Source organism: Leptonychotes weddellii, chromosome 11, assembly GCF_054177405.1.
Source record: "Leptonychotes weddellii isolate Sample4059 chromosome 11, ASM5417740v2, whole genome shotgun sequence".
NCBI lineage: Eukaryota > Metazoa > Chordata > Mammalia > Carnivora > Phocidae > Leptonychotes > Leptonychotes weddellii.
The window spans coordinates 6579969-6605143 of record NC_138379.1 but is presented as its reverse complement, the minus strand read 5'-3'; the positions used below and the strand labels follow the sequence as shown (position 1 = coordinate 6605143).

At 57.7% G+C, this 25175-nt stretch overlaps 3 protein-coding genes across 5 annotated transcripts in view; 1 reads left to right on the top strand and 2 right to left on the bottom strand.

Moving 5' to 3' along the window:
- Positions 1-11300, bottom strand: part of ATG2A (autophagy related 2A) — a 20226-nt gene extending 8926 nt beyond the window's left edge. The window contains exons 1-24 of the mRNA XM_031032093.2: positions 11003-11300; positions 8306-8468; positions 8035-8187; positions 7775-7877; positions 7225-7360; positions 6990-7088; positions 6586-6682; positions 6333-6497; positions 6086-6226; positions 5303-5540; positions 5076-5220; positions 4893-4985; positions 4314-4472; positions 3966-4209; positions 3515-3611; positions 3235-3394; positions 2401-2543; positions 2177-2316; positions 1914-2071; positions 1079-1229; positions 785-984; positions 596-676; positions 265-371; positions 72-164 (exon numbers count right to left, since the gene is read on the bottom strand). Of these exons, the coding sequence (XP_030887953.2) occupies positions 72-164; positions 265-371; positions 596-676; positions 785-984; positions 1079-1229; positions 1914-2071; positions 2177-2316; positions 2401-2543; positions 3235-3394; positions 3515-3611; positions 3966-4209; positions 4314-4472; positions 4893-4985; positions 5076-5220; positions 5303-5540; positions 6086-6226; positions 6333-6497; positions 6586-6682; positions 6990-7088; positions 7225-7360; positions 7775-7877; positions 8035-8187; positions 8306-8468; positions 11003-11173 (3437 nt within the window). The 5' untranslated portion in view covers positions 11174-11300. The remainder of the gene's footprint in view (positions 1-71; positions 165-264; positions 372-595; positions 677-784; positions 985-1078; positions 1230-1913; positions 2072-2176; positions 2317-2400; positions 2544-3234; positions 3395-3514; positions 3612-3965; positions 4210-4313; positions 4473-4892; positions 4986-5075; positions 5221-5302; positions 5541-6085; positions 6227-6332; positions 6498-6585; positions 6683-6989; positions 7089-7224; positions 7361-7774; positions 7878-8034; positions 8188-8305; positions 8469-11002) is intronic.
- Positions 11301-11568: 268 nt separating this feature from the next.
- On the top strand, positions 11569-23848 carry PPP2R5B (protein phosphatase 2 regulatory subunit B'beta). 2 transcript variants are annotated; one of them, XM_081797835.1, is made up of 17 exons: positions 11569-11678; positions 12272-12350; positions 13238-13352; positions 15463-15774; positions 16239-16692; positions 17454-17650; positions 18251-18352; positions 18493-18585; positions 18712-18842; positions 20139-20198; positions 20297-20405; positions 20941-20994; positions 21068-21118; positions 21239-21358; positions 22242-22369; positions 22595-22696; positions 23065-23848. In XM_081797835.1, exons 5-17 carry the CDS (start codon positions 16494-16496, stop codon positions 23210-23212), a joined length of 1494 nt encoding a protein of 497 aa, XP_081653961.1. In that variant the 5' UTR covers positions 11569-11678; positions 12272-12350; positions 13238-13352; positions 15463-15774; positions 16239-16493; the 3' UTR covers positions 23213-23848. The 2 variants fall into 2 exon arrangements, with proteins under 2 accessions (XP_081653961.1, XP_081653962.1); XM_081797836.1 differs by lacking the exons at positions 11569-11678; positions 12272-12350; positions 13238-13352; positions 16239-16692.
- GPHA2 (glycoprotein hormone subunit alpha 2) lies at positions 23842-25175 on the bottom strand. 2 transcript variants are annotated; one of them, XM_031041631.2, is made up of 4 exons: positions 25049-25175; positions 24615-24717; positions 24268-24452; positions 23842-24154 (listed from the first exon to the last, which is right to left on the bottom strand). In XM_031041631.2, the coding sequence occupies exons 2-4, from the start codon at positions 24709-24711 to the stop codon at positions 24053-24055; spliced, it is 384 nt and encodes a 127-aa protein (XP_030897491.1). In that variant the 5' UTR covers positions 24712-24717; positions 25049-25175; the 3' UTR covers positions 23842-24052. The 2 variants fall into 2 exon arrangements, with proteins under 2 accessions (XP_030897491.1, XP_030897490.2); XM_031041630.2 differs by lacking the exon at positions 25049-25175 and having other exon boundaries at positions 24615-25042.

Sequence of the window (25175 nt, the reverse complement as noted above, 5' to 3'; positions counted from 1 at the left end):
GAGTGGCAGTTGCAGCCTAGTTTGGGGGCGGGGGGGGGATGGAAAGTGAGCTGGGTGGGGGTGGCGCATACCTGAGCAGGAAGGTGGAGGTGTCCATGATGATGTTGCTGGAGAGGGTGAAGGTCTCAGCGGTGATAAGGACACGCACAGGGAGGTAGAGGGGCCTGGCGGGGGGGGTGGTGTCACACATGCACTAGGGCGGGCTCCTTACACACAGAGAGCCTGCCCCCGGCCCCTGGCTCTTGGCCCACCCAGGCTGGGTACCTGTAGTCCACAGCGCAGGAGAACAGGTGAGTGTGTAGGACAGTAATGACGGTTGGGGGCAGGTAGCCCAGCACTGGGTCATCAAGCACATCTAAGAACTCCAACAGCTTTGGGGGCCGAGACAGGAGGGGTACCGAGGATCAGGGGCCTCTTCCTTCTTCTAAACCCCTCCCCGCGCCCCAGCATGGCTCCCCACCTGCTGCCCATCAGCTGCTACCATACCCCTTGCCCAGGGGCTTTGCTTGGAAGTCAGCTCTGGCCCAGCCCAGGCCCCTCACACTGGCCTCCCCCCAAGCGCAGAGACCTGCCTGCCCACACCACTTTCGCTCACCTGGGAGTGCCAACTCTGTTCTGGTAAAGCCATGAAGTGGCGCAGGGTGGCCCTGTGGAGCCTCAGTGTCACCAGGAACTCCTGGAGGTGGGGCACAGTCAGCACGGGGGGAGGGGGACTAGCCCACCAGGCACCAGGGAGGCAGTTGTCCCAGCCAAGTGGGTAGACCAGAATCAGGCACTGTTGTACCTTGACATTTTTGTGGGGGTCCAGATGGATGCGCACAGCCGTGGACAGCATGTGGGGACCCCGGCCCTGGCCCTTGGGGCCCGAGGCTCCCCGTTCGGTCACCCCTTCCTCCGATGGGTAGATGGTTGGGGCCAGCTGGGCCGGAGGAACAAAGCTGGGCAGCTCCAGGCGACTGGGCAGCAGGTGGTCTTCCACAACCGCTGGGGAGGCAGCTGGTGAGCCCCTTGCCAAGCTGGCTGTCCATCCCCTCCACCCAGAGCCCACGTCCCTCCGGCAAGTCCCCTCCTTTCACACCTCGGTGGTAGAGCTTGGCCTTCTCGGCTTCTAGGCAGAAATAGCCGAGTCCCGGCTGGCCTCGGTACTGGGAGACGCTGAAGATGGTGCCTTGCTCCACATCCAACACCAGTTCCCCGTGTGAGGTCTCTAGCCGCCTCCCAACCTCGTCCTGCAAGCAGAGCATGTGGCGTGGCCTCAACAGGGCCCTCGGCAGCCCCCGTGCCCTCAGGGGGGTGGCCTCCAGGAGCCCTGGCCTGCGTAGGACCAGCTCTCGCTCTACCCAGACTCCGCTGAAGACCTAGAGCAGCACTTATCTTTTTTTTTTTTTCTTTTTAGAGAGGGAGTGGGGAAGGGGCGGAGGGAGAGGTAGAGAGAGATCTTTTTTTGGGGGGGGAGGGGGAGAGAGAGAATCTTAAGCAGGCTCCATGCCCAGTGTGGAGCCTGATGTGGGGCTCCATCTCAGGACCCCGAGATGACCTGAGCCAAAATCAAGAGTTGGACCCTTAACAGACTGAGCCACGCAGGCACTCCATCACTTGTCTCTTTTGCCAGAAGGCGAGTCATCCCTGCCCTATCTGCCATCCAGCATGAGCTAGTGCCCATGTGGACCCCTAGCCTGGTGCCTTACGTACAACAGGTGCTAACGGGGTGTGATGGATGGTTGGGGAGGCATGGGTGGTCAGTGGGTGGTGGGTGGGTGCTGCTGGCCAGACAGACCACTCTCAGCCACACTGGGGTTTCTTTTCCTAGATTCCCAATTTGGAGCTGCTCACACTGGTCTTGCTCTCCTGCCAATGGTGGGTTGGGGGGGCGCTGGAGTCAGCGGGGCTCACCTCCCCAGGGCTGCCCTCACCTTAGTCTCACAGAGGGCTGTGATCCGACCCTTCAGCACTGTCACCAGTGTAGAGAAGGTACTCTGGGAGCGAGGACTTGGGGACTCAGGGGCAGGGGGCTGGGGAGCGCCTGATGCCCCTACTGAGAAGTGGGCATCCTCATCATCCGAGTCTGAGTCTGGGGTGAGATCAAGGAGCCAAGTGGGAAGGAGACCTGGGAGGGCTGCCCCAGCCCTGCCCAGCTCTGGGGGCCTCAGGACCCCTGCTGGGGCATCCCTCCTACCCAGCTTGAAGGCTGACTTGCACATCTTGAAGTTGTCGTGCCAAAAGCCTGAGGGGCCTGGGAAACCAGCGGGGTGAGCGGCGGGGTCAGGGGTGGGAAGCAGGTCCGCAGGCTCCCACATGAGCAGGTCGTTGTTGATCCTGGGGCAGGTGGACGGAGAGCAGCAGTGAGGGTGGCCCAGCCCAGCCCCTCCCCACGCTCCCCCTACCCACTTGAGTCACCACCTGTTATAGAGGCTCTCATAGACCTCCTTGCTGGGCAGGAAGATGTGGGCGCTGGGCAGGAGCACTTCCAGGCTGCAGCGCGACAGCGCCAGGGCCCGGCTCTGGAAGGTCCTCATCTCCTCAGGGTCTCCAGGAATCACCATCTAGACAGGCGAGCGGGAAAGGCATCTGAGACATGTCAGGGACTGCTTCTGGCTCGGCAATCAGACCCTAGTCTGCACCCTGACTTCCTATCATTCATTCATTCATTCTCATTCATTCATAGGAGCCCCTCTCTGCTGGGATGTGTGACAGCCAGCTCGTGCGAAGCGCTGACCGCGTGCCAACCCTGTTATGAGGGAGGACCTCAGGTGTGTCAACTCCTTTCTCCTCGTGATAAGCCTGTAACACAGGTCATTGTATCCACTTTCAAGATGAGGAAACTCATCTGCGTAGAGCTCTGAGATTAGACGAGTTCCAAGAGGACGAAGCCACTGAATGGAAGAGCCTGGATTCAAACCGAGATCTTTTGGCCCAGAGGCCAGGCCCTTAACTCTCTCTCACTCAAATCTCAGCACCTTCAGAGAAGAGGATCCTGAGGTCCAAACACACACTGTCAACAGACGGGGTGGTGATCTTCCCCATCAGGGACCTGTGCTTTCCAGGGCCTGCCCTCACCAGTGTCCTCATGCCCAGGCCCCATGAGCTGGGGTGCTTTTGACTCCCCACTGGTCTAAGATGATGGAAGAGATGAAACTCCAGCTGGTGCCAGGTCACGTCAACTGGTGCCCCAGGTGGTCTTGTCTTCCTATCCCACAGCCACCAAGTGGCTCCCCTGGGTCCCAGGGGCCTCACCTCCTCCGTCTCGTACATGGTCCTTTTAGAGGAGAAGGGCGAGGGCTCAGGCTCCCGCAGCTCACACGGACTCTCAGCTGACAGCTCCAGCAGCTCTCCCTTCTCAGGGGCCACTTCCCACTGTGCGTTGCCGAGCTGGGGGCGCAGCGTCACCACTACCCTGCCAGGGCACAGGCCTGTCACTGGCCTGCAAGGCCCCCTCAGCCCCGGATCCCACCTCGGGAGCCACCCTCAGCAGCCAAGCACTCTCCTGTCCATCCCTTCCGGAGCCCCCACTTACTGGGGCAGGAAGTATTTGCGCCCAGAGCTCTTGGGATCCAGGGCTTTGGAGACCCGCAGGCAGGGGATGGGTGGCTTCTCTCCATCTTCGTAAGTGCCTGGAAGGATGAGGAGGAGTGGGGGGCTGTCACTGCTGCCCTTCCCCATTTCTTCCCCAGTGGGAGGGGGGGTTAGTGGGGGCCTGGAACCTCCATCATGGTGACTGTCCTTTACTGTTTACAGGCCTGCGCCCTCCCTCACACCCACAATCTGCAGCAGGCCAGGGATAAAGGGTCGACTCTGCCCACTCTCAGACAAGCCTGGAGACAGGCCATGCTGGTGCGTCATGGAGCTGGTGAGGCTCGAGCCAGAGTCTGCCCGGACTGTGACTCAGTCCCTTCCGTAGCCCCGGGCCCATCTCTCCCAGAGGCCTGAGGCCCTGCCCTGGGTACTGTCCCCTGGGGGGATCTCACCATGCAGATCGGAGCAGGTAAGTTCCAGGCGGGTGGGCACTGGGGGACCAGGACCGCTGTTCAACTCTGACCGGAACTGGGGCTCACTCAGCTCCAGCCGCAGCTGCTCGGCCCGCACAGCCCGGCCTGCCCAGGGGTCCCGCTCGGGCCTCAGGTCGGCAATGGGGAAGCGCAGCTGCAGCGTGGCCCGGGGTGCTGAGAGCCGCACCACCGTCTGCTGCTCGGCAGCTGGTGCGGGTTCTGTCTGCAGGAGGATGGGGGGCATCAGAGCTGCTGCCAGGGGCCCCGCCACTGTGGCTCTGAGCCAGAGGGTCCGTGCCAGCTCCCTGCCTCAGCTGGGTATCTCACCAGGAGGCTGGCAGGTGGCTCAGGAGGGGGTATGGTAGCCAGGCGCAGCAGGGCAGCAAGCCGGTCCAGGGCCCCCAGCTCCACATCTGCCTGGAAGTCAGCCAGGTCCAGGGCCAGTTCTGAGTGGCAATGGCAGGCAGCGGGGCGCCGGGGTCGGCTCTGAGGGCAAGGGTGTTCAGGTCAGCGAGGACTGTGGGGTAGGTGAGGGCAGGATGGGAAGGGACCCCCTTGAGCAAAAACAAAACACAGAGCCCTCCTGGGTGGTGGGAAGGAAAGCTTGAGCAGGGGACCTGGAGATCCTCACCACATTGCCTGAGAAAGATGACCATGTTTGTTTAATAAAAGCCACCGGTATCTGGAGACCCGCAGGGGTTTGCCAAGATGGGCCAGGGAAGAGGCAACCAGGCCAAGAGGATGCCTTATGTAGGGCCCAGCTGTCTTCAAGGGCTCCCAGATGGGGAGGTGTGCTCTAGTTGAGCACGGGCAAAGGGGGTGGAGGGTGGGAGCAGGGAAGTCACTGTGGAGGCTGACAGGTGAGGAACAGCCAAGGGCCCTTAGGCATGGGGTGAAGTGGGTTACCTTGGACATCCGGCGGAGAGTCTGTGTGTGACGCAGGTGGGCACAGGGCCGAGCTGAGGCCTGGGAACCTAGGGTGCTGGGGAAGCTCAGGATCTGGGATGGGACACAGGCGGCAAGTCAGGCAGAGCCTCCACACCCACTGGAAGCTGCAGGCCTTGCCACATACTCGCTCTCGGCCCTCACCTCTGTGTACTCGGGCTCTGACGTGTCCCTGGGCCACAGGCACTCCAGCACCTCGAGCTGCCCGAAGTGCACCTGTGTGCTCGTAGTCCTTCGGCCCCTGCCTGTCCGCAGCTCCCAGGACAGCTGCACAGCTGTCCCCGTTAGCCTGCGGGAAGAAGCTGGGCATCAGAGGTTGGGCTTGGGGGGCGGAGGGGGTCTCTCCTTGGGCCCCTGCCTGGGGCTTGTACCGGACATGGCTACAGGGACAGGCCCTCTGGAAGCGCGGTCGGAGATGGTGGAAGTCACGGGAGCCGAAGGGCCCATCCTTGGTGGCATCAAACTCCGCAAAAAAGTGGGTGGTGAGGTCAGGTGGTCCAGAAGATGGGGCAGACGTCTGCAGCAAGGTCAGGGTCATGCCCCCCAAGGTCATCTTCACCAATGAGTCAGGGCGCAGGGTGTCCGGGAGGGGCGTGGGGGCCGTCTTGCCTGAGAGGATAGAGGTTTCACCAGGGACTTCCCAGAGCTCATGGGTACCCCAGGTAGAGGGATGGTCAGACACTGGGCTGCGGGCTGGGAGAAGCCCTGACCCAGATGGACTGTGACTCTGGCATGGGGCTTGGTCAGGCAGGGCTAACCCAGAGCCTCGTTATGCCGGATACTGAGTCTAGGCTCAATCCAAGCCTCTCAAGGAGCTGGAAGAAGTGGGTGATAAAGCACTCAGGCCAGCACCTGACATACGTAATCTCTCAATAAACATCGGCCAAAACATATAGCCTGCCAAGGTCAGATCTTAGTACACTCTTTTTATGGAAGGGGAAACTAAGTCTCCAAGAATTTAAGTGCTTGGCCCAAGATCACGGACTTTGAAACCTAGCCTCTATCCATTGTGTTACCAGCCTCCCCTGAGCATCCCCAGGGAACCAAGTAACCCACAGTGGACCGCTAAGCGTGGATGGGGGCCTCCTACACGTACATGACATCACATGGGCACTGAGGCCCTTTCCAGCTCCTCTTGCCCCAGGAGCACTCACCAGTTGGGTGGGCATGGGCAGACAGCCGGTGGGGGGCCATGTCGCTGTGCACAGAGGATCCCAGGTCTACATCCGAGAGGGAGAGCTCAGAGAGGGCTGAGGCCACACTGCTCGTGAGGCCCGCCATGGAGAAGAAGAGGTCTGTGGGCCAGGGTAGGAGAGGTCAGGGAAAGCCACACTCGGCGCCCGTGACTCCCACACCCCGGCTAGCTGCCTGGACAACTGCCAGGTCTGGCCCCACACCCACCAGTGTTGTCCAGGTTGACAAGAGGGTTGGTAAGGGGTTCTGGGCTGAGGGGCTCGGCCACAGCCCCTGCCTGCAGCTGCTGGTTCAGGTCCTGCTCAATCAGCCACAGGTCTTCAGCACCGAGCGGGCGGCTCTTATTCAGCTTGTCAACCAGGCCGTCAGGGTCTATGGAGGAGGACACTTCTTTGTGTTGGTCCAGCCTAGCTGGCCCCTCCCCAGCCATCCCATCCCCTGGAGGGCCCAGGAGCCTCACCTGCGAGGCTCATGGCACTGAGCAGTTCTTGAAGCTGCTGGAGCTGCTGAGGCGTCAGGAGCAGGTGCAAGGAGCCCAGCTGCCCAGCCACCTCCAGCTGGGGACAGAAGGGGCCAGAGGGGCCAACCATGGAGCCGACACTTGCCACCTCGGCCCTCTGAGAGCCACCGCCCACCTGCCCTCACCCAGAGGAGGGAGGATGCCAGTTGCCAGGCTAAGCTCCGTCACCACTAGGGAGCCGTGTGACGCTGGCCACAACTTGACCACCAAGCCTGCTTCTCTATCCAAGAAGGCAGTAATTTCTCCCACTCAATGACCCTGCTTTGTACAGGGCAAGATCAGCACTGCTGAGGAGTATTCTGAAATGGGCCACACTCCCTCCTCCACAGGGGCTGGGGACCCACCTTGGGGCCTGGGAAGGCCTCATTCTGCTTCAATTTCACTGTCAATTCCATATACCCTGAGCAGCTGCCGATCTGCAAGGGGGGTTGTGGGGGATCTTCCTGGAGGCAAAAGGCGATAGGAGGGAAGGAGTCGAGAAGATGAGGTCAGAGATGGTCAGAAGGGATGGGGCGCAGCGGGCCAGATAGAAGACGGGGATTAGAAGGGAAGAAACTGTGGGGATCAGAGCCAGCCCACCTGTGGGGGGAGCTCCTCGAAGTGCAGGCGGACTCCTGCCAGCTGCAGCAGCTTGTGCAGAAAGGCAGGAGGCTGGTGCACGTCCACTGGAGGTGCCTGGCTTGGGTCCCGCACTGCCTCATCACAGTACTCCAGTCTGCCGAGTGCAGGATCAGCCCTCGCCCCAGCCACCCCAGGCTGGAGCCCTTCTCCCCACGCAGTACTCTGTTCTAGGGGCCTGGGGCCAGAGAGTCTGGCCAGCAGAGCTGCCCCCTCATAGCCAGGCCATCCTGGACCTCCATGGCCAGCCCTTGCCCTTCGGACCCTCAGTGTGTAACTTGATCCTCGGGGTCCCAGCCACCTTGGGCCTGTACCGCTTGGCCCCTGGACACCACTCCAGGCTCACAATATGGTCTCCCTCCCACCACAGCCACCACCCAGGCCCACCCAAGACTTGCCCTGCTACTTTCCTGGAGCCCAAGCTGGGGTTAGGGGCAGGGCCAACACCATTCAGTGGCCCCTCACTCCCCCTCATCTGCACCTCAGCCCACCCCGCTAGGCATACCCCTACCTCTGTACATGGACTTCCACTGCCACGCCATGCTCCCCATCACCCGGCGAGTGCTCCACCCTCACGACAGTGTCCAGGAAGGTCACCTTGATCCTTCGCAGCACTGAGGGGTGGAAAGGGGTCTCAGGCCAGGTGGAACAGCAAGGGGCAGGCAGAGTTTCCCTGCTGGGGCAGCAGTGTGGCCATCCTGCTGTCTGGGGCCCCTGTCTTGTGGGCTATGGAGGGGCGGGCAGCAGGGTAGCAATGAGAGGCCTACTTACCAGTCTCAATGGTCTGGGCAAACATTTCCAGTCCCTCCAGGGGCTGTGGTGGCTCCGAGGGCTCGGGCAGCCCGTCCCGAAGGCACTCCTGAGCCAGCCGCAGGCTCGTGGTCATGCATGAGGCCCAACTCTGAGAGTCGGCAGCCCCTGGCCCTGTGAGTAGGAAGAGGGTCTCAGGAGAGGCAGGCCTAGTCAGCTCCTGGGTGCCCAGGCCTACTCCTTACCACTTGCTCCCCACCAACCCCCAACCCCAGCCTTGCCCTGCCCTCACCTGGGCCCCGACGAGGCTGCAGGGTGAGTTGGAGGCCTGACACGTGCACGGTGCAGTGGTCAGTGAGCAGCGCAGCCCAGGGCACGGCCACCTTGATAGAGCCCACGAAGCCTTCCACCAGCTCTAAGGGTGATTCTATGGACTCCAGCACTTCGTTCACAGACTGGGAGCAGGGAAGGGACAAAGCTGGCTCAAGGAAACCCCAAATGTGGCTGTCTCCTTGGCTGCCACACTCCTTGTTAGTCTGCTCTGACCTTGGAGAGCTCCCTTGTTCTCCCCGCCCCCACCGTGTGCTACTACAGAGTTCTACCCTTGCTTTAGCTGATTTCTACTCTTGGCCCATCCAAACATCTTTCATCCTTTAAGCCAGAGGAGGGGGTGCTGAAGCATGAAAAGGAGGAAGCCAGGGGCGCCTGGGTGGCTCAGTCGTTAAGCGTCTGCCTTCGGCTCAGGTCATTATCTGGGGGTCCTGGGATCGAGCCCCGCATCGGGCTCCCTGCTCAGCGGAGAGCCTGCTTCCCCCTCTCCCTCTGCCTGCCGCTCTGTCTACTTGTGGTCTCTATCTCTCTGTCAAATAAATAAAATCTTTAAAAAAAAAAAAGGGGGGGCACCAGGGTGGCTCAGTTGTTAAGCGTCTGCCTTCGGCTCAGGTCATGATCCCAGGGTCCTGGGATGGAGCCCCACATCGGGCTCCCTGCTCTGCGGGAAGCCTGCTTCTCCCTCTCCCACTCCCCCTGCTTGTGTTCCCTCTCACTGTCTCCCTCTCTGTCAAATAAATAAAATCTTAAAAAAAAAAAAAAAAAAGGAGGAAGCCAGGCAGAGAGGACGGAAGGTGGCATGATCGAGGCATGGGAACAGCATGTGGAAAGGCCCAGCAGAGTGCACCCATGGTTCCCTCTGGGCAAGTATGGAGTTCAAGGGGAGTATGCTGGAGAGGCTATCAGAGGACCGAACTGAGCCAGAGGGGGACCCCCCCCAACTCCAAACATTTGGTGTAGCTGTACCTCTTTGAGGTACAAGGCTGAGAGCCCCTGGTTACGATTGGGGAAAGAGCACCACCGCCATCTGGGAGCTAGGCAGGAACCCACCTGCCTGCTCCGTGTGATCCCAGGTGCTGTGTGGTACCACCCAGAGAAGTTCCCAGTAAACACTTGTTGGATCCAAGAAAAAACAAACACATGGCAAAACTAGAAGGCTTATAGATGTCAAGTTGAAACTCCTTACCCAGACATCCACAGATAGGAAACTGAGGCCTAGAGAGAAGGAACTAGTTTAATCACTCAGTGTAGTGTGAGGACTACAACTGGGAGACAGGCCTCTCTCCTCACCCCATCCCAGGCACTCAGCTTCTTCTGGGGTCTTCAAGGCGGGGGCTGCAGGCTGAGTGGGTGGGAGGAGGGGCTGGCTATGAAAGCACCTGCTTTTCACCAGGGGATAACTTCTCCCTGGAGGCCAGCCCAGAAAGCAGCATAGCTAGGAGCCATTTCGATCCCCACCAAGAGGGCAGGGCAGGGCAGGGCAAGGCAGGGCAAGGCAGGGCAGAGTGGGAGTGTTTTCTGGGACTGGAAATAGAAAGCAGCAGCCTAGAGGTCTTGGCCATTTCTTTCAGGCCAGTCTAAAAGTCAGAGGTCACAAAAGGCCTCCACTAGGATTCATAGACAAGAGGTTATCGGGAGGTGTCCCCACCTCTGGGCTTGGATGTCTCCCTCTGCCTCTACATTTGCTCAGGAAGTCCTGGCCTACCCCTAAAGCTCAGCTCTTCCTGCCCCAGATTTCGTCTGCTCAGCCAGAAAATTGAGAAGCCCCTGACCCCATGCCCACCCCTGCTGCTCTGGAGTGGGGGGTTGACCCCGTGCCAGTCCTGGCCTGATGCCTCTAATTGATGGCTCCTTTGCAACTTCCCAGTTCAGATGAGTTGAGTCACTGCCCCTCACCACCCCCAGCCTCAGGCTTCTGACCCAGACCTATTCCTCCCTGCCTCCCCAGCATCTCCCCTGGCCTCCTCCCTGTCTGAAGCCAAACCTCTCCACCTTTCCTCAGGGGCTTCCCGGCAGGTAGGGAGGCCCATTCCCAAGCCCCTCCCCAAACACCACTGGGTCCATCCCACTCTCCCCAAAGCAGGAAGTAGGCAGCCGAGGCAGTCACACGAGGTGTTGATCAACACGGGTGCTGACGCGGTTGTTGACATCCCGGTCCTGAGGCGAACCCCACCCACTTGGCCCAGGATCCGAGGGTCAGGAGGTCAGAGCACCTTTCCCACAGGTGCTCTCAGCAGGACTCGGGACCCCTACACCAGCCTTGCCTCACCAGCTAGCTGCAAGGCTCCAACTCTGTCACTGCCCCGGACGGGTTCTGTCAGAGGCCCCCCTAGTTCCTTCGCTCCCTCTTCACCTTCTCCTCAGCTCCTCAGGACCACGCTTCTCAACTCGGGCCCCAAACTCGATGTGCTTACTCTGGCATTCTCCAGACAAGTGACACCCCCTTCCTCAGCTTCAGTTTCTCCTCCTGGGAAGTGGAGGCAGGAACCCCCTTCCCACCCAGCTTCTGACTCCGAAGCCGATCAGTCGCCTGGAAAGGGCCTGACTCCACAGCCTCTTCACGCCCTCTGCCCGGTCCCCCAGCCTGACCCTTCAGCCAGGATCCTCAGGTCTCTGCGCACTGCTCCCCCGCTTCCCGATCTCGGGCCTCGTTCCTCACCCAGATCTCCAGGTGGATATCCCGCAGGGCAACACTGCCCTTGTACAAGTCGAGGCTGAGCTGATCCAGGCTGAGGTGCTCCTGGAAGAAGTGACCCAAGTAGTGGTGCAGCAAGTAGCGGCATACCCGCTCTTTCACACAGTTCGACCATGGCCACAGCCATCGTGACATCTCGGAGACCGCCGGGCCCAGGCCGCCTCCGCTCGCCGCCCGCCGGCAATCCCTGTCCGGCTTCGCTGTTCACTAGAGCCCCCGGCTGTCCCCGCCGCTTCTCTCAGCGCCAGGCCGCGCCCCCGGGCCCTCAGCCACGCCCCCCACGCTCACTGCCATTCGCCATTGTAAAGGGCGAGGCCTACTGATTGGCCGCGGGGGGCGGAGTCTTTGAGCACGAAAAAGGGACGGGGCTCTCTGCATGATATAGTGCTCCCAATCTCGATTTACGCCTGCGTAAAAATTCTGTGTGGGAGGACCTTTAGTCTTCCTTCTACGGGCTCTGGGAAGGCTGGGGCTTGAGGTGCCAGCCCCGCGGAGGAATGCGCATGCGCCGACTGGTCCACCTCCTTGAGGTAGTTGGGGAGAATTTAAAGGGACAAAGTCCCATCAAACTTAATAGGAAGCTTCCCAGAGGAGTAAGAGTCTGTGTGAGAGCTCCAGCACGCGTCGTAGAAACAATTAAGTGAGTAAGCATTTGCATTTTACAAAACGCTTTACCGTCTTTTATCTCATTCAACCCTTATAATCCTCTAAGGTGTCGATTTTACAGATAAGAAAACCATCTTACAAATAAGAAAGCAAATTTGTAAAGGTTGCTGTAAGTCCATCACCAAGGAAATCTTTTTTCACCACTCCTCACCTGGAATGCTGATCAGGAGATTTACCCACCCTCCCTTCTCTCTGCATTTGGTCAGGCCTCCAGCTCCTCTGAAAAAAACGATGGTTTTTCTTATCTCTAACCTAAAATTAATAACGAAAGGATTTTAAATCCCTTGAGCAGGGGTCTATTGTTTTTGTACAATTTTTATTTGCTTTTTTTTTTTTTACATTTTTAAGTAGTTGAAAAAAATCCAAAAAATAAAATTTCATGACACATGAAAATGTCATAAAATTCACATGTGAGTATCCATAAAGTTTTAGTGGAACACAGGCACACTCACTTGATTAAGTACTGTCTGGGGCTGCTTTCTTGCTACAGCAGCAGAGTTGAGCACTTGGCGCAAGGTGGGGGGGTAACTGCAAAGCCTCAAATGATTGTTTTCTGGCCATTTACAGAAAGTTTGCCAACTCCTGCTCAACAGGGTTGGTCACCCAAGCCCTCTTACATCATGGGTGACTTAAAGGATACCCAAAGGTAATTATAATCCTATTTTAGCCTTACAAGGGAGGGGGACTCTACTGCAATCTAATGCTAAAAGTAAGCCTGAAGCAAGGGCAAACATCCTGGCCTGAGGGGCAGGGACCTGGAGTCCAGTCCTGTGTGGCCTAAGGCAAGTCACTGTCCTCCAGGAGCCTGTTCTATCCCCTGTAACCTGGGGTTGGGTTAGTAGGTGGTATAGCTCATTTACTTGGAAGGGACTAAGGAACAACCTCAAAGAGAATTTGGGGAAGCCCTGGGAAGTTTCCATTCAAGGAGGCAGGCTAACTGGGAAATGCTTGTGGAACGAATCAAAAGATCAGTCTTTCCCCATGACAGGCTAGGGGCAGTGTTGTGTTCATCACATGTTTATTAAATTAATAATAATTAAAGTGATAGACACCATGAATTGAGCCTGTGTGATGTCCTGGGCCATGGGCTTGTCACTTTATAGGCATTACTTCATCTGCTCTTCACCACACCCTTGGAGGGAGGTACTATTAATATCCCCATTTTACAGGAGAGGAAAACTGAGGCTCTGTGTCTAAGAGCCTATGGAGCAAGTGAATGAACAAACATCACTTCTCCCAAAGGCAGTGGGGACTGGAAGGGTGTATTCTGGAGTCTAGGGAAAGTTATCCTGATGTCCAGACTAAGAGAGGGGGTCATTCCCCTGCTGTGAGAATGGGGTGCATCATGTACAAAGCTTGGGAACACAGAGCCATTCCCAGTACCCAGGCCCCCAATCTGGGTGGCTGCTTCTTGGGCCAGCTTCCCTCCAGTGAGGCTGTACTCACATCTGTGACATAGAGCAGTGTCTGCACCACAACAGGAATAAACAGGACTCAGAGGGGCACAAAAGTCTTTCCTGCTGCCTCCCCCAGTGTACCATGAGATCCACAGAAGACCAACTCCAAAGACCTAGTCCTTCCACAACCTGGCCCGGGCCTTGGAGCAGGAGCTGAATGGGAGAATAAAAAATACGGAGTAAAGAGAATGGTATGTTCTCGGGAGGGAAGGTGGTGTGGGGGCCCCTCATATATTTCTGGGATGAAGACCCAGGCCACGGTTCCTCTCTACAGAGATAAAAGGGGGGAGGGTCAGGCTTTGTGGGGCCCCTTGAGGGGCCTCTCCATATTAGATTAGGTAGAAACTCAATAGGCAACCCAGGCGCTGTAGGCCTCAAGGGCCTTGGGGGGAGGCTCTCCCTTTCCCAGGGATGGTCCACCCAGAAGAAGCCCCTCAGGGAATTCCCTCAGTGGCCTTTGGATAGGTGTGGAAGGGATCATGGAAGGTAGCCTGGGGGCTGTGGCTTTTGACTTGATCCATGGTGGAGGGCCTGGATTTTGCATTTTGTCTAAATTGTGGTAAATTACACATCACAAATTTTACCATCTTAACCATTTCTACATGTACAATTCAGTAGTGTTAGAGATACTCACATTTTTGTGCAACCAATATCCAGAACTTTTTCATCTTGGAAAACCGAAACTCTGTACTCATTAAATGACAATGCCAAAGTAGGTGAACTGTATAGTATATGAATGGTATCTCAATAATGATGATTTTAAAAAAGAATTTTTACGCACCCTTTCTATAAAACATGAACCCTTCACACCCTCATTCTGGCCTGGAGACCCTCAGAGTTCAGGGCACTAGCCTCCAGGGAGCCTAGCGTGGGAGGCTGGAGCTGGTGCCCTCCTGACTCAGGCTGGGAGATCTGTGGTCCTAGCTTTGCGACCTTGGGCAAAGCACTTCTCTTTTCTGGGCCTGGGGGTTCTCACCTGGCTGGAGAAGGCTCTGTGGGCCTGCTGTCCCCCAGCTTTTTCTGCAGGGATATGGGACGGGCTTCACTTTCTGAGCCTGGGAGGTAGGCAAGGAGAAAATTGTGGGTTTTCATTTGACAGATAAGGACACCAAGGGCAAGGTGGACAAGGCTGGCTGAAGATTACCAAGCAGGGGGGCTTCTGGCCAGCTCCTCAGTCGTAGAGCCCTTACGCCCACCTGGCTAAACTATGGCCTTTGCTTTCTGTTGCTCCAGCAGGTGGGCACCTCTCAGGGAAGATGGCTAGGTGGTCACCAAGGCTTAAGGCAGGGTTAAGAAGACTCTGAAAATGGCCCCAGTCCCCTTCCTGACCTCAGTGTCCAAGTCTCATTGCCCGTTCCCGCCGCTTACATGAACCAGTTAGTTGTTCATCCAGGCAAAACTTCTGGGTGGAGATTTCACAGTGAAGTGTAGGGGATGGAGTTAAGAGATATAAAGGGTGTTGGGGTCCAGGGTCCTAAGAAGGAGGCCCAAGACTGTAGGCCAGGAACTTTTGTCCAGAATGCCAAACTCCTGGAATCCCACCTGTACCCTGGATGCCCTGCAGTAGAATTTTGAACAAGAGACCCCACTATCACATCTTAAGGCCTAGAGGGGCGAAGGGAGGTCTGTCCAGGGAGGCCAGCTTGCCTGGGGCGGGATGGCGCCCCAGGGAACACCCACTGCTCGGATGCTTTGCCATTCCAAGCTGGCCCTTTAAACCCTACACCATGATGTCACCATAGACAGCAAGGGATGGGAGGGGGACTGCAGGCCTGAGGGAGGACTGCATTTCCCAGCAGTCTTGGGTGCACCACACCTCTCCCAGCAGGCACTGGTTCACTGCAGACTTAACCAGTTCAGTGCCCGTTTCCAAGTGGGTTTGAAGTGTGCGGCCATTCTGGGGTGAGGGTGGGATTCCCCCGCGGGTGGAATGCCTGGGGCACGGATGAAGCAGGCCAAATCTTTGGGCCTGGTATAGGATTGGGCCTCTTTCCTGTCACGGTCCTGGCCTCACCCCCAGCTTCCTGGTGCAGACTCCCGAGTCCTCTCTTCCGATGCAGTCTCCTTTCTAGAACGTGGGAGCCTAGCCCCAGGTGGACCCCATCCCACTCTGCTTAAGCTTTGACCCCAGGCCCCTGCAGGGGTTACCCCTTCGGTCTGGCATCCCCCTTTAAGCAGTGCGGGGACTACATCTCCCAGTGGCCCTGGGAACTTTCTGACGCAGCACCCCCCTCCACCCCCCCAGCCCTCGGGGAGGTGCGGGCCGGGCGGGGGGAGGTGACTTGATGTCATCCTGAGCAGCTGGGCGGCGGGTGCCGGTGCGCACAGAGCCGGGGCTCCCGCAGCGCAACGCCGCGCTGGGTCGGGTCCCGAGACTTGAGGAGAGGTCTGCACGCTGCCGGGGTAGCCCAGAGCGCACCGGACGCCCGCACCCGACCTGGGGCTGAGCTGGGGGCATGCTCCGGCTCTCCCGGAGCCCGAGAGAGAACCCAGGAGCGCCGCCACCCAGAGCCAGCGCCTGGAGCGGAACCGCTGCGAAGGAGACCTGAACAGCGGCCCCTTCCCCACCCGCAGCCCCCGGTGGTTGGGGACGGAAGTCTGGGCTTCTGAGAAGTGAGTGTTCCCCCCCACCAGGAGGCAGATGAGATTTGGGGGGCAAGGAAGGAGGAGCTGAGGTGGAGAAGGTTGCCAGATTTTAGGAGGGAGGGGTGGTGTGGGGATAGGGCCCCCATTCTTGGGGAAGTCGCTGGTGGCCTGGATTAGTGGAGCAGAAGGGGGCCCCATTCTTTTAGGGGCCAGGGCTTGGGATGGGGTTCCCCATTCTAGGTAGGGGCTGGTTCGGGGGATAGGCCCTATCCCAAGAGGGGTTGTTTTGGAGCCTGGGATCTTAAGGTCTGGGAGAAGGGTGGGACATGCTCCTGTGGGAAGGGACTGCACCTGTATTTAGGATCTGGGAGGGAAAAGAAGACTTGAGCGCTCGGACTTGGGCAGCCCCACACACTGTCTTTCCTGGAAGAACTGACAGGCTCTCTCTGTTTCTTTTGCTGGTCTCTCTGCCCTGACTACATTTTCAAAAGAGCCAGGGTGAGAACCCTAACTGGACTCTTCGGGACCCCCAGGAAGGACCTGAGGCCTGAGCCATCCTCCTCTCTACTCTGCCTGCCCCCCAGGACTGGGCAGTTGCCGAAGGCCCTGGGGGGGGGCCCAGACTGTGGTTGTGTGCCCCCCCCCCCAGCATGGGCCCAAGTTAGTCAGCCTCACCCCATTCGGCATCCTCCAGGCCCAGAGGGAACCCCAGGGGCTCTGAAGGCTTGACCCACCACCTGGCCACCATGGAGACAAAGCTGCCCCCTGCAAGCACCCCCACCAGCCCTTCTTCCCCAGGGCTATCGCCTGTGCCCCCACCCGACAAGGTGGATGGCTTCTCCCGCCGTTCCCTCCGCAGGGCCCGGCCCCGGCGCTCCCATAGCTCCTCCCAGTTCCGCTATCAGAGCAACCAGCAAGAGCTCACTCCACTGCCCCTGCTCAAAGGTGAGCCCTGCTGCTGGCTGCCAGGATACCTGAGTCCCACAGCGGGCAAGCAGGGCTGCAGCAGGTAGCGATAAGCACTGGCAGCTGTGATTAGAGGGTTTAGATGGCCCCTTCCAGGCAAGGGACTCCACCACTGGAGATGACCCCCACCCCCCAGGCCTCCAGCCCTCTCTGCTGACGCATGGCCTGACTGGCCTGTCATCCTTGGAGGTGGGGCATCTGGAAGTGGCGCCACCCTGGGGGGCAGACCAGGGCCAAGGGTGGGGCCCATAGCCTGGGTTCCCGGAGGCCACTGCTAGGGTCCTGAGCAAGTGCTCAGCATGGCTCCCTGTGATCACCATGTAGTCTCCCCACCTCTGGGTCACAGGGCCCTCGACTGGCTGAGCCAGAGAGCACCCAAGAAATCCTCAGCCCCCACCCTCCTTCTCATTTCTGGCTCTTAGAACAGAGTGCCAGCTATGAGAGGGAGGCATGGTGGTTTTGGGCACCTGTGGAAAGCCGGGCATCCAGGGTTTCTTACCTTGCTTTAAGTCAGGCCATCATGCTGTCTGAGCCTGGGTTGGGAGGAAGAGATGCAGCTCCTTTACCCTGCAGGAATGGAGGATGGGACAGGAGTCGTTTGCTCCTTGCAAAGAGTGGAGGATGTCACAAGAGCAGGGGGTCTGGGGGCAGGGGAAGCTGCTCTGTGGATTCGGAGGGCACGCCGATGCCCAGAGCTGTGGTAAGTGGGGCGCAGGCTCAGCCCCCTCCCTTCTCCCCAGATGTGCCAGCCTCGGAACTGCACGAGCTCTTGAGCCGGAAGCTGGCCCAGTGTGGGGTGATGTTTGACTTTTTGGACTGTGTGGCTGACCTGAAGGGGAAGGAGGTGAAGCGGGCAGCACTCAATGAGCTGGTGGAGTGTGTGGGGAGCACCCGGGGGGTCCTCATTGAGCCTGTCTACCCAGACATCATCCGCATGGTAAGCACCTGGCCCCTGACCTCTGGGGGAGGGCTTGGGGGATATGGAACCCTACTGACCTGCTTGTGGTCCCCTTCTTCTGCAAGGAATACCTGCCTCTCTTTGGCTTAGCCTCAAGGCCCCCATCTTTCTCCCCCCCCCCCATCCCCCAGCCCCACTGCATCTGGCCTGAGTAGGTCCCTCAGTGCCTCCTGGGCCTGACCCACCCTGCACTTTGGCTTATGCTCTCCTGTAGCCTGGTGTGCACTCCCACCATGTCCCTTATTGCCATGGCCTGGCTCAGGTGCTGCTTCTTTCATGAGGCTTCTCAGTGTTCAAGCTAGAAATCTCCTTTGTGCTGACTAGAAGGTCTGTAGACCTTACCACTTAACATCTTGTCTTCCCCACTGGACTGTGCCCAGTAGGGGGCGGGGATGTGTCTTGTTTATTTCTGGGTCCCCAGCCCCCGGCCCAGGGCTTCCGTGTGTTCAGGTAATGATTGATGAGGAGTGAATTGCTTGCTGAGGCAGGTGCTGAGGCTCATTAGAACTTTGGATAAGAGACCTCCTGACTTCTGCCTTTGAGGGCTCTTCCTAAAAGAACCCTGATCCTGCCCTTCAGATCTCAGTGAATATCTTCAGGACCCTACCACCCAGTGAGAACCCTGAATTTGATCCTGAAGAGGATGAACCCAACCTGGAGCCTTCCTGGCCACATCTGCAGGTATGGGGGCTGGGGAAGGCAGGACGCTGAGTTTCAGTAGAGGGGAGAGGGTCAAGTAGACTGGCGGAAGGGGGCCATACGGCAGGGGGAAGAGGGAGGCTGTTCCTGAACTCACCTTTTTTGTCTGTCCCCTCTCCCAGCTGGTATATGAGTTTTTCCTGCGTTTCTTGGAGAGCCCAGATTTTCAACCCTCCGTGGCCAAGAGATATGTGGATCAAAAGTTTGTGCTGATGGTGAAGTGGGGAGCCCAGGCCGGGTGGTGCCATGGGACAGGGGCAGGCTCTCTGAAGGGTGTGGGGATAGGATGGAAACGACCTGGGCTTGGCCTCCCCCCTGACCCCTGACCCTGGGTCCCCTAGCTCCTGGAGCTATTTGATAGTGAGGACCCCCGGGAGCGTGAGTACCTCAAGACCATCCTGCACCGGGTCTATGGCAAGTTCCTGGGGCTCCGGGCCTACATCCGCAAACAGTGCAGCCACATCTTCCTCCGGTGGGTGCCTGCTGCCTGCCCAGCTGAGACCTGGGGAGGGAAGGGAGAGCTGTAGGGGAGAAGATGGAGGCAAAGGCTCCCGTGAGGTCAGCAGGGAAAGGGTATTTATTTCCATTTTACAGATGAGGAAATACAGACTCAGAGAGATGGACTGGTGTGCAGGGACTAGACCAGTCCTGGGGGCCTAGGATCAAATCTTCTGACCCTTATTGTGCTGAGCCATAAAGATCCAAATAAGATTCTTTCTGCAAATGTGTATTGAGCAACAGTGCCCACTGGGCATAGGGGCCCACATGGCCTTGTAGTTGAGATTGGCTTTGGAGCTCAGTGGCCTTTTTGAGTTTGGTTCAAATGTTTCGGTGAACGTGAGCAAATTATTTCAGTTCTCTCATCTCTAAAATGGGAATGATAGCTCTACTCACCCAGGGACAGTCATCAGGGTGAAATGAGACAATGTCTCCAAAGCACACAGTATGTAGCTCTTTGACCAAGGCTGGGACTCTGAAACATTAGCTCTTTTTTTTTTTTTTTTAAATATTTTATTTATTTATTTGACAGAGAGAGACACAGCGAGAGAGGGAACACAAGCAGGGGGAGTGGGAGAGGGAGAAGCAGGCTTCCCGCTGAGCAGGGAGCCCGACGTGGGGCTCGATCCCAGGATCCTGGGATCATGACCTGAGCTGAAGGCAGACGCTCAACGACTGAGCCACCCAGGTGCCCCTGAAACATTAGCTCTTATGGTATTGGCTTACAAAATAGCTGAGAGAGATCCCTGTCCTCCAGGAGCTCCAAGTCCATTAGATCCCCTGCTTACTAACTTTGGGTGTCATTGGTGTGCAGAGGTGTCATTGGACTGCTGAACCTCGATTTCTTCATCTGTATAATGGATCTAATAAGCCCTATCTCTCATTATAATTTTGAGAAGTACATAGCACAGAGTAGACGCTCTAAGTGTTTGTCATTCCTTTGGTTGAAAGGCATGAAGAGCGAAGGATGCAGGCTAGGTGCCTGCTGACTGGATGGGGGCCAGAAAATGAGAGTTAGGGTCTGGGGAGAAGAGACAAGTTAGAATGCCTCATAGAAGAGAGGTTTGAGCACCAGTGCCTGGGCTGAGGAGGGTGATTCAGAAGTGGGCGTGGATCTCAGTGGGGCCTGGTTTGGGAAGGGAGCTCAGCCTCTGGGTTGGGAGAGAGTTGGATTAGTGTGCAGGGTGGGGTGGCAGGTAGGATGGCTGAGGGGGACTGGGCCTGCTGTAATTGCTCTAAGCCCTTCTGCATCCTGCTCTTCTTCTCGCAGGTTCATCTATGAACTTGAGCACTTCAATGGTGTGGCTGAGCTGCTGGAGATCTTAGGAAGGTGACTCTCTGGGCCTTGGCTGGAGCATCAGGATTCTGGGAGCAAAGACTGAGGCCCAGTCATCTGAGCCCTCCTCCTCTCTTCTGCCCCCTCCTCAGCATCATCAATGGCTTTGCACTGCCCCTGAAGACCGAGCACAAGCAGTTCCTGGTCCGGGTCCTGATTCCCCTACACTCTGTCAAGTCACTGTCTGTTTTTCATGCCCAGGTAAGGCCCAGGCCTGGCCCTGCCGCAGCAGAGAGATGCCGACAGAGTCAGGGCAGCCGTGGGGTCAGCCCGACACTCTGCTACAGCCACACTAAGTCATGAACTCATGGGATCCTCCCTCACCTTCTTTTTCTTTGCTAATTCTGTTCCATCCACCTTAGAGAATTTCCGCGACACTTTAAGGCTGATCTCAGACATCAGCTTTGTGAAGCCTTCCCAGCCTTTTCCCTCCCTACCTGCCCTAGGCAGGATTAAACTCTTCTCTTTCCATATTCCCATAGATTGTGATGTAGATTTCAATTATGGAAACTTTTGTGAAATTTATAAGGGCTAGTTTGCTGCATGTTCCCCCTGGGTGAACGTGGTTGTGTCCCTGCACACGGAGCATGGTGCCTGGCACATCCTAGGTAGTCAGTCAGTAAATGTTTGGTGAATGAGAGAGGAGACACAGTGAGGGAGCAAACATCTGGTGTCCTGTCATGGTCCCCTCCTGACCCCAGTCTTCTTTCTCTCGCCCAACCCCCACCCCCCTCAGCTGGCATACTGTGTGGTGCAGTTCCTGGAGAAGGACGCCACCTTGACAGAGCACGTGAGTACCTTGGTGGGGGAAAGGCAGGCCTCACCCCTGCAGGTCTGACTCCTTTCTGCCTCAACTCCCACAGGTGATCCGGGGGCTGCTGAAATACTGGCCAAAGACCTGTACACAGAAGGAGGTATGAGGAAGGGCTCTGGTGTCCCCCAGAGGGGGGTCAGGAGGGCTCTGGTTCCGGAGGGCAGCCAAATGTGTTGGGGGGGGAGATGGGAACTGCTGTCTCCCGTGTCCCTACCCCCAGGTGATGTTTCTGGGGGAGATGGAAGAGATTCTTGATGTCATTGAGCCCTCCCAGTTTGTGAAGATCCAGGAGCCGCTCTTCAAGCAGGTGGCCCGCTGTGTGTCCAGCCCCCATTTCCAGGTATGGGGTGGGAACAGGTAGGGGTGGGAGCCAGGGTATGGACTAGGAGGGCTGACCAGTTGACCTAACACAGCTCCCTCCACCCTCAGTTTCACCTCTGGACCCACCAGGGTCCGATAATGGGGAGATGCTGGACTTAAGGTCAGGAGACCTAGGGTCAGGCCTCAGATATGCTCCCCACGGGCTAAAGGGCCCTGCGCAATCACTTTGCCACTCGAATCTGATGCACCTTCCTCATCTGTGAAGTGGACCACAGTGATCTCTTCACAAGGTGGTGATGAGGACTAAAGAGAGTGTAGTGCCAACCTGTTGGGTAAACTGGAGTGTGCTCCAGAATGGGTTCTTATCCCCGCTCCCCTCTTCTTTGTGGCTTTTGATTCCATTAGTCCCACTCCAGTGCCCAGCCAGGCGTTTCCACTTCCTCAGGCTGGCTGTAGTTGCTATTTTCCTGCACATGTGCGCAGACTTTCGCCCATTCATATGTGCCTTAACCTGGTGAAAGTCAAGTCTTCCTCACAGGGACTCTGGCATTTAAGTTTATTAAATACCTCATTTGATTCTTACAACAGCCCTGGGGAGATAGCTGTTATTAGCTCCATTTTACAGTTGAGAAGACTGAGGCTGAGAGGTTAAATGCCTCACCCTAGGACATCTGTCTAGTGTGTAGTGGAACTAGGATTCAACCCTGAGCGTTGGACTCCAAATCAGTGCTCTTTTTCTCTTCACTACATTGCCTCCTCTTTGGGTCAGATGAGCCCTGAGGATTGGGTACACGTGTGGAGGACAGGGCTCCCTGGGTTTTGGGGGTGGGGGTGGATACCAGGCCTTGCACCTCCAAGGGAAGCCACCACCAGGCACTCACTCTGCCACCTTGCTGCCCCAGGTTGCAGAGCGGGCTCTGTATTTCTGGAACAATGAGTATATCCTGAGCCTCATCGAGGACAACTGCCACACTGTGCTGCCTGCTGTGTTTGGGACCCTCTACCAAGTCTCTAAGGAACACTGGAATCAGTGAGTGCCTAGGCCTTGACCTAACCCACAGAGGCTGGGTCCAGGGCCGGCCAGTCCAGACTTGAGAGGGTCAGGGATGGGAAAAGGGGCAGGTTGAGAGCAGTGCTTGTGGTGTTCAGAGCTACATGTGTGTTTGGGGAACAGGGGTAGGCAGAGTGCTAGGGAGGGAGATGGCACCAAACAAAGCTGTTCCCATTTCCTCACCCCTCCCCGGACCCTGTCAAGAACCATCGTATCTCTGATCTACAACGTGCTCAAGACGTTCATGGAGATGAATGGAAAGCTGTTTGATGAGCTCACAGCCTCCTACAAGCTAGAAAAGCAGCAGTGAGTGTTGGCCTGGGCATAGGGGGAGAGGGGAAAAAGCAGGATGGAGCTGGCTCCTTGTGGTTGGAAGGAGCCTAGGAGGACAGCCCCACATCCTATGTGATCAGATGTTTAGTCTCTCCCTGTGTTCCTGCTGGACCATCCATGCCCCGCTCCCCACTGCATCCTCCAGTCATGTTCCCAAGTCTTCTTCCAGGTATGGAGCTTCCTCCCCTTCAGCTCCATGACCACAGGCCAGGGCTGGTTTCCCAGTGCTCTTTTCCTTAAGTGGAAGGTCCCATAAAGTCCATTTACAGTTGGGTGGTGGTGAGCGAAGCTGAATGGTAGGTGGGCCCGGATAGGGGAGCTGCCTCACCCTCTCTCCCCAGGGAGCAGCAGAAGGCCCGGGAGCGTCAGGAGCTATGGCAAGGCCTGGAGGAGCTGCGGCTACGCCGGTTACAGGGGACCCAAGGGGCCAAAGAGGCACCCCTCCAACGGCTTACACCCCAGGTGGCCACTAGTGGGGGTCAGAGCTAGAGATCCCCTAGAAGGGGAGGAGCTAAATCCAGAGCTATCAGTCCCTCCATCCCCTCTCCTACCCAGGGGCCCAGAGAGACACACCTACACCTGGCCTTGCCAGAGCAGGCTTGGAGGGCTCCCTGCCTGGCCCAGCATGGGCAGCTTTCACTGTGGGGAGAGGAGGAGAGGAGATGGTGGTCCTGGCAACAGAACTCTCAGGCCTTTGTGGCAGGACTTGACCAGGGCAGGCTTGACCAGGAAGCTGCCACTGGGGACTGCACCTGCCCCGCAAAGCTGGGCTCCAGACTGCAGGCCGGTTCCCCCCCCTGCTCCTGCCTAGAGCAAGGGGACTCAGCCCCTCGCCTGCCCCGCCTCGTGCCAGCACGGGGTCCTTCCTCACCCTACCATGGGATCCATGGTCTATTTATTCTCCCCAGCTCACCCCAACACATGCCCCTGGGGCATCTTCTTTCCCTCCCCTCCCACACCCTGTACTTCCTTGTCCCCTTTTTATTTATTGGGCAGGGGGAGGGGTGAGGGCACAGGCAGAAGAGATTCCCCGTGTCCTAGGGTGGGGGGGTGTCACAGTTACCATGGTCTGTCCCCCTTCCCCTGGCTGGGGGTAGACTTTAAATAAAGAGAGAAACTTGAGAACTGCTTGCTTTATTTAGGGGTAGGGACAAAGAGGGGAGTGAAATGATGACAGACTGGTTGGGAGGCCAGGCTGAGGCAGGGGAGAGGCAGAAACTGGCCTCTTCTCAGGAGTGACAATCACAGAATCTTAAGAGAGCCGGATACATGGGCTATACTCCACCTCAAACCCTCTGACCAAGGTGGAGGAGGAGGGGAGAGGACGGGCTAGTAGCGCGACAGGCGACACATGTCACACTGGCAGGCCCTGGCCGTGAAGATCTCCAGCTCCTCCCTCCGGTCCCCCCCACACTGCAGCTGCACCTTCACCTGCAGGAGAGGGGGACCCGTGTTCCATTCACCTTCCTTGGGCCATCTTAGATCTCCATCTCCCCTGTCTCTCCCCAACCCCAAAGAGCCACCCCTGGGCTGGGCGGTCTCACCTTCTTCAGGCCACTGATGGTACAGCACTGAGAGACGGAGGTCACATTATGTCGATAGCCACTGGCCACCAGCACGGAGTACCGGGAAGGGAAGGCGCTAGACTCACAGTGGCCCACACAGGCCTGTGCCACATGGGAGCCCTGGCAGGTGCCTTGGCGGTCACTTCGCACTGTCACATTGAAGGCTAGAAGGAGACAGGCGAGTGGGAGACAGCGCCTCTGCAAAGCCTCACCTAGCTCCTGTCGCCAGAACCTCAGTGTGGGTCCATTGAGGGTGCTGCCTGCCCTTCGGTCCCGTCCATTAGCGCTCGGCTCCCACCCAGCTCTCTGCTCCCAGGGTTACTCACGGTGCAAGTGGCAGCCTGGGATGGCCGCCTGGCGACCCCAACCTTCCGTGACCGCCAGGACCAGCAGGCAGAGGAGCAGCGTTTGGGGGGATGCCATGGGGATCTGAAACACAGTGGGTAGCTCGCTGTCCCTAGATAAGTGTGCAGGTGGGAGGGGCAGTTCTTTACTGTGTGCCTCCTGGTGAATGAGCCAGGGTGAGGCTGCTCTTTCTGACTGGGGTGAGGCAAGCCTGTGAGCCGTGCTGTCTTTGGGTGCATGGTGTGTCTGCTTGTGTGTCTCATGATGGGTGTGAGTGTGAGCAGCTGTCAGCCCACGGCAGTGATTCTCCCCTGGAATCTCCTGCCACCTGGAGCACAAACATCTGCCCCCCTCCATCTGCCCCATCTACAGGCCCCAGGCCCTCCCCAGGCTCCTCCTGCCTCAAGCGGCTTACCACTTCCAAGGCCCAGGAACTGAGTGGCTTGCGGAATGGGTTCCTCAGGTCTCCCGCTCCTCTCCAGACAGTGCCGGCTCTCCGGATTTTTATTTGCCAACGTTCTGGAGCCACGCCCTCTTGGGGA

Excerpts from the sequence above, each read along its gene's own strand:
- PPP2R5B (XM_081797835.1), top strand. The coding sequence starts at position 16,494 with ATGGAGACAAAGCTGCCCCCTGCAAGCACCCCCACCAGCCCTTCTTCC. Across the intron at positions 20,406-20,940 it reads TGTCTGTTTTTCATGCCCAG|CTGGCATACTGTGTGGTGCA; the intron begins GTAAGGCCCAGG and ends CACCCCCCTCAG. Across the intron at positions 20,995-21,067 it reads ACGCCACCTTGACAGAGCAC|GTGATCCGGGGGCTGCTGAA; the intron begins GTGAGTACCTTG and ends CAACTCCCACAG.
- GPHA2 (XM_031041630.2), bottom strand. The coding sequence starts at position 24,999 with ATGGGGCAGATGGAGGGGGGCAGATGTTTGTGCTCCAGGTGGCAGGAG. Across the intron at positions 24,453-24,614 it reads CCCAGGCTGCCACTTGCACC|CCTTCAATGTGACAGTGCGA; the intron begins GTGAGTAACCCT and ends GTCTCCTTCTAG. Across the intron at positions 24,155-24,267 it reads CCATCAGTGGCCTGAAGAAG|GTGAAGGTGCAGCTGCAGTG; the intron begins GTGAGACCGCCC and ends CCTCTCCTGCAG.